The 7,000-nt window shown below is 44.3% G+C and overlaps 1 protein-coding gene and 1 pseudogene across 2 annotated transcripts in view; one reads left to right on the top strand and one right to left on the bottom strand.

Annotated features, from left to right (window-relative positions):
* Positions 1 to 7,000, bottom strand: part of LOC137348719 (zinc finger protein 585A-like) — an 87,754-nt pseudogene that overhangs the window by 49,795 nt on the left and 30,959 nt on the right.
* The window catches only part of LOC137349196 (zinc finger protein 229-like), a 28,638-nt gene that overhangs the window by 1,163 nt on the left and 20,475 nt on the right, over positions 1 to 7,000 (top strand). Inside the window, exon 2 of one of the 2 annotated variants that reach the window (XM_068014624.1) lies at positions 684 to 2,383. In XM_068014624.1, coding sequence (XP_067870725.1) covers positions 1,101 to 2,383 — 1,283 coding nt within the window. In that variant the 5' untranslated portion in view covers positions 684 to 1,100. Of the gene's footprint in view, positions 1 to 683; positions 5,681 to 7,000 lie in introns of those variants that run through there. The other variant, XM_068014623.1, reaches the window with a different exon arrangement.

The raw sequence follows: 7,000 nt of genomic DNA on the forward strand, positions 1-7,000 counted from the left end.
TACATGGATGTAAGTTTCAGAGGTAGATGAGCTGAGGCAGTGGCAAAGTCAGGGGATGTTAATGAGGTGGAAATAGGCAGTCTGAGTGATGGCACCAGTGCAGTCGGAAGCTCATCTCAGGGTCAAATATGACACCACGGTCATAAATGATCTGGTTTAGCCTCAGACAGAGAGAGGGATTGAGTTGGTGGCTAGGGAGTGGAGTTTGTAGCAGGAATTGAAGACAATGGCTTCAGACTTCCCAATATTTAATTGGAGGAAATTTCTGTTCATCCAGTACTGGATGTCAGACAGGTCAGGATGGTGTGTGACTTGGAGGGGAACTTGGAGGTGATGGTGTTCACATACACCTGCTACCCTGATGCTTCTAGATGCTGGAAGTTGATGGTTTGGGAGGTTCTGTCAAAGTTCTGGTCGAGCTGCAGATATATAAAATACCTCTCCTCTCCCTGCCCCTCCTAGCTCGCCCTCTCTCTCTCTGTTTCCTCCCATAGATGGCAGAATCTTGTGTAGGTCCAGGCAGGGTGTCAGGTTCCCTTCCTTGAAGGACATGATTGAACCATTTGGGGTTGTAAGTCAATCCAGCAGCTTTCATGGTCATTCAGCTCCATTTCACAACCTGCCTTTGTGTTTTTGTGGGTTCTCTCACACTCTTTTTTTTCTGTTTTAAATCAATTTCACAGGGTGTTCCAATGGGAGGAATTGCAGCCATGAAATGCAAAGCAAACGTCAGATCAGGATCTGAAGGAGTTGCCAGTTTATCGTAACTCGAATATTTTGAACGTGAAAGGAAAAAACGAAACTGTACACGTCTTCTGTGTGCGGACATGGTTTCAGCCGATCATCTGGCCTGTCGAATCACAAGCGCAGTCACACTGGGGAGAAACCATGTAAATATGGGGAATGTGGAAAGGGATTGAATTATCCAGCTGGAAACGCATCCACACAATCACACCCTGGAGAGGCTGTTCACCTGCTCAGAGTGTGGGAAGGGATTCACTACTTCATCCAACCTGCTGACACATTAGCTAGTTCACACTGACAAGAGACCTTTTACATATCCATTCTGTTGGAATTGCTCTAAAGGTTCTGCTGAACTAATGTCCCATCAACATGTTCACACTGACAAGAGACCGTTCAGGTGCTCTCACTGCGGGACTGGGTTCAGGCAATCTTCTGATCTCACTGTACACCAGCGTATTCACACTGGGGAGAGGCCGTTCACCTGCTCTGAGTGTGGGAAGGGATTCACTCAGTTATCTCACCTGCTGACACACCAGCGAGGTCACACTGGGGAGAGGCCATTCACTTGCTCCGTGTGTGAGAACAGATTTGCAGATTCATCCACCCTGCTGATACACCAGCGAGTTCACACTGGGGAGAGGCCATTCACCTGCTCAGAGTGTGGGAAGGGATTCACTCAGTCATCCAACCTATTGACACACCAGCGAGGTCACACTGGGGAAAGACCATTCACCTGCTCAGAGTGTGGCAAAGGATTTACTACTTCATCCAACTTGCTGACACACCAGCTAGTTCACACTGGGGAATGGCCATTCACCTGTTCTGAATGTGGGAAGGGATTCAATACTTCATCCGCCCTGCTGACACACCAGCGAGTTCACGCTGGGGACTGGCCATTCACCTGCTCCGAGTGTGGAAAGGGATTTACTCACGCATCCGAACTGCTGAGACACCAGCGAGGTCACACTGGGGAGAGGCCGTTCACCTGCTCAGAGTGTGGGAAGGGATTCACTCACTCATTCACCCTGCTGAGACACCAACGCGTTCACACTGGGGAGAGGCCGTTCACCTGCACAGAGTGTGGGAAGAGATTCTCTACTTTATCCAACCTGCTGACACATCAGCGACTTCACATTGGGGAGAGGCCGTTCACCTGCTCAGAGTGTGGGAAGGGATTCAGAACTTCATCCAACCTGCTGTCACACCAAAGAGTTCACATTGGGGAGAGGCCATTCACCTGCTCAGAGTGTGGGAAGGGATTCAAAACTTCATCTGTGCTGCTGACGCACCAGCGAGTTCACACTGAGGAGAGGCCGTTCACCTGCTCAGAGTGTGGGAAGGGATTCAAAACTTCATCCACCCTGCTGACGCACCAGCGAGTTCACACTGGGGAGAGCCCGTTCACCTGCTCAGATTGTGGGAAGGGATTCACATATTCATCCGACCTGCTGAAACACGAGCGAGTTCACACTGGGGAGAGACCGTTCACATGCTCAGAGTGTGGAAAGGGATTCACTCAGTCATCCCACCTGTTGAGACACCAGCGAGTTCACACCGAGGAGAGACCCTTCACATGCTCAGAGTGTGGGAAGGGATTCACTCAGTCATCCCACCTGCTGGCACACCAGCAAGTTCACAAGTAATTTGGGAATGAGACGTTGCTGCCAAATGGTGGATTTCCGATATTAGGGTTTCGGAAATCCACCATTGGCTTCTCCCTTTCCGTCCTTAACGACTGACAGTTCTGATTTTTTTTTAATGCTGGACAACCACAAACCTGTTTTTAAGACGTCTTTATTTTTTATATTCTTCCACCTCGGTGGAAATGAACTTCAACCAGGAAAGCAAGTGGGTGGAATTGCATACTCCTTCACAACTTCAGTGTGTCAGTCTTCTGTAAATGGCCAAAAGGAGGTGTGTGTATACACAGACCTGTCGTGGGGAAGGTGTAAGAATCGATCATTCAGGAGGCTATAGCTGGTCACTTAGAAAAACTCAAGGTAATCAGGAATAGTCAGCGTGGTTTTGTGAAAGGGAAATCATATTTTACCAATTTATTGGAGTTTGAAGGAGAAACATGCACTGTGGATAAAGGGGAGCCCGTTGACATACTGTACTTGAATTTCTAGAGGACATTTGACAAGGTGCACATAAAAGGTTATTGCACAAAGTAGAAAGTCATGGTGTTAGGGCTAACATATTAGCATAAATAGAAGATTCGCTGGTTGGCTGGCAGAAAACAGAGTGTGCATAAATGTGTCACAATAACAAGTGTGCAGGCAAACATTGACTACTTGTACAGGCAGAAAATGCCAGGTATCTCACTAAATCAGTGTCCAACATAGTGACCAGAAAGTAAGTTAATAAATTATTCTTCTCATTTAAAGCTTCTTCACAAAAATGCACGTTTGTTGTTGTATTGATTAATAGTAAGATCAATTTTAATGCCTTTATCTTTCTGAAATTGGCTCATCTGCCTCCCCCCCCCTCCCTAATGTAGGACAAAAATTGTAATGTGGCCCCCCATGTGAAAAGGTTGGACAACCCTGCTATGGACCTTGAGTCAGTGTGAAGCTGTCTTTTGCACCATAGTGATGCAAGGCAAGGAGTATAACTCTGGCCATCTTTCTTCAATGTGTAGTTTGAAATTGCTTAAGATTATCTGGAAAAGGCTGTCCTGCACCACAAGTGCTGTACATTGGCTACAGTGCAACTATCCTGTGAGCTCTCTGCAGTCACTGTAAATGGTCACTGGGCTTCTGAGGCTGATAGCACAATACTTTGTACATGTATGAATATGTATATACAGAGTGCTGCTTTTCTCAAAACCAACACAATAGTTATGATTTTCAGCTCACCTTGCTGTTAAATACAGCTGCCACTACACCAATTGATACAGTAGAACAGGAGCCAGAAGTATTAATCACTGTTGGGATATACAGCTGTCCATTGGACCTGCTGCATTGTCACAGGGCCATGACCAAACCTTTGAGCCTGATTTGGGGATAATGCAACAGAACCTCAAACTTGTTACTGTAGAGGTTGTCGTCGACTGTCCCTCGATTCGAGGATGACGTCTACTCAAGTTCGTGAGTTTCTGCCTTGGGTCTTCAGGTCACTGAACAGGCAGATCTTTGGGCACATGGGGCAGGACATCCCACCGGGTAGTGGGACCCAGAGCCTAGGATTTGCTTCCTCGAGGTACACCATTGGTCTCATTACTTTTCCAGTATCGTTAGCAAGATCTGGTACAATTTTTACATTGCATAATATTTGGACCCTTTGAGGAGGAAAAATGCATCTTTAATTAGTTTTCATTGTGATTATAATGAGATCTGCACTGCAAACAAGATTACTTTAGTTTAGAATCTTTATATTGTGACTAATTATATTAAATTATAAAATCTACCATGAGTCATGATATTTAAAAACAAGCATTTGTTCGATTTATTCACAAAATGTGAGCATCTGTCAAAGGCCAGTATTTATTGGCCATCCCTAATTGCCCTTGAGAAGGTGGTGGTGAGCCACCTCCTTGAATAGAATTGAGTGACTTGCTCAGCTGTTTCATAGGGCAGTTAAATCAACCACATTCTGCAGCACATTTGCAAAAGTTAATAAGGTTATTTTCCTCTTTTGTGCTTGGAGGTAGATAATAGTCCAAAAGAAAATTGGGTCGGGAGTATCACATGCTGCTAACAGAAAGTATGTGATCTTTCTGTCCATTTAAGTTTATGGACAGCAAATTGGACAGGCTGTATAACTGGCAGACAATCCTCCCTACCTGGTTTTGATTTCTGCTTCGTTCAGTCGATTATGTCAGAGCACAAAATAAGAAAAATGACCCCACTTATGTTCAAGTTTCTGGATTGTCAATATCTCAAATGTTTACTTTTTATGAATTTATATACCTACTGATTTGTGCACATCACTTACCAAGGTACCAGAATGTGCCATCTGGTATGCTTAGATTTGTTGCTTTCTATTAAAACTGACACATCTTCACAGTGGTTAGCACTGCAGCCTCACAGCTCCAGTGACCCGGGTTCAATTCTGGGTACTGCCTGTGTGGAGTTTGCAAGTTCTCCCTGTGTCTGCGTGGGTTTCCTCCGGGTGCTCCGGTTTCCTCCCACATGCCAAAGACTTGCAGGTTGATAGGTTAATTGGCCATTATAAATTGCCCCTAGTATAGGTAGGTGGTAGGGAAATATAGGGACAGGTGGGGATGTGGTAGGGATATGGGATTAGTGTAGGATTAGTATAAGTGGGTGGTTGATGGTCGGCACAGACTCGGTGGGCCGAAGGGCCTGTTTCAGTGCTGTATCTCTAAACTAAACCTTTTACATGAACAATCTATAAATAGGCAGAAGCAGGACATTGAGAACATGAAGCTCTGCAAAAACCAATTATCAGCTGTCAGGTAAGTCTCATGAAATTGTATTCTGAGTACAGTGCAATTTTATTCATTACAGATGCAAAATTGCCATTACTCAACTAGTTTGCTTCAATAACAGTGGTATAATTACATAATTAATTGTCAAAAAAAAAAATCAGACTTTGTTTTTGTCTTCGGCCACTAATTTTCAGACCTTTTGGTCTTTGGCCACTCTCACCCCTGCATTTGTTACTTGTTTTGTGAAATACTCTCCCTATTAGTGCTCAACTGCTGGATAACTCTGATTACATTTGTTTGTATTTACATGTCTATAAAGTGTCTGAGTTGTGATTTGCAACCAATAAATGCAGTCTGGTATCTTGGTGATTGGTCAAGAAAGATTTAATTCACTCACTCAACAGCTTGAGAGGAACCAGATTGAAGTTTAATGAACATTAGAAATAGGAGCTGGAGGAGGCCATTTGGCCCTTCGAGCCTGTTCTGCCATTCACCAAGATCATGGCTGATCTTCTACCTCAACTCCACCTTCCCGCACTATCCCCATATCCCTTAATTCCCTCAGTACCCAAGAATCTATCAATCTCTGTCTTAAATATACTCAACGACTGAGCATCCACAGCTCCCTGGGGTAGACAATTCCAAAGATTCACAACCCTTTCAGTGAAGAAATTTCTCCTCATTTCAGTCCTAAATGTCCGACCCCTTATCCTGAGACTGTGACCCAGTGTTCTAGATTCCCCAGACAGGGCAAACATTTTCTCAGCATCTACCCTGACAAGTCCCTTCAAAATTTATTATGTTCAAGTCAGATCACATCTCATTCTTCTAAACAGCAGGGAATATAGGCCTAGTCTATTCAATCTCTCCTCAAGGAGGAGATGGAGCATAGTGGGGGGTGCTGTAGCAGAGTGGTTATGTTACTGAACTAGTAATCCAGAGGCCTGGACTAATGATGAAGAGATATGAATTCAAATCCCACCATGGCAGTTCAGGGATTTAAACTCAATCAATTAAATAAATCTGGGATTTAAAAAAAGCTAGTATCAGTAATGGTGACCATGAAACTACCAGATTGTTCCAAAAACCCACCTGGTTCACTAATTTCCTTTTGGGGAAGGAAATCTGCTGTCCTTACCTGAGCTGGCCTATATGTGACTCCAGACTCAAATGTGGTTGATTTAACTGCCCTATGAAACAGCTGAGCAAGCCACTCAGTTCTATTCAAGGAGGTGGCTCACCACCACCTTCTCAAGGGCAATTAGGGATGGGCAATAAATACTGGCCTTTGACAGATGCTCACATTTTGTGAATATTGCCTCAACAATTGCCTCATCCCAGGACCCAGACTAGTGAACCTTCATTGCATTCCCTCGAGCAAGTATGTCTCTCCTTAGGTAAGGAGACCAAAACTGTACACAGTACTCCAGGTGGGGCCTCACCAATGTCCTGTATAATTGTATTACTTCTTTAATCTTATACCCCAATCCCTTTTTAACAAATGCTAACATACCATTTGCCTTCCTAATTTTGTGCTCTACCTGCATGTTAACTTTCTGTGTTTCATGTATGAGGACACCAGTCCCTGAATGCAAATCTTTCTCAGTCTCTCACCATTCATGAAAAAACTGATTTTAAAAATAATTTCTGCTATCCAAGTGGATGACTTCCTATTTCACCACATTGTATTCCATCTGTCATGTTCTTGCCCACTCACCCAACCTGTCTACATCCTTCTGCAGTCTGTGTCCTCCTCACTGCTTACTTTCCCAACTAACACTATCAGCAGCAAACCTGGATACATTACACTCAGTCCCCTGTTACATAAGAAATAGGAGGAGTAGGCCATTCAGCCCCTCATGC

Source organism: Heterodontus francisci, chromosome 34 (genome assembly GCF_036365525.1).
Source record: "Heterodontus francisci isolate sHetFra1 chromosome 34, sHetFra1.hap1, whole genome shotgun sequence".
Classification (NCBI taxonomy): domain Eukaryota; kingdom Metazoa; phylum Chordata; class Chondrichthyes; order Heterodontiformes; family Heterodontidae; genus Heterodontus; species Heterodontus francisci.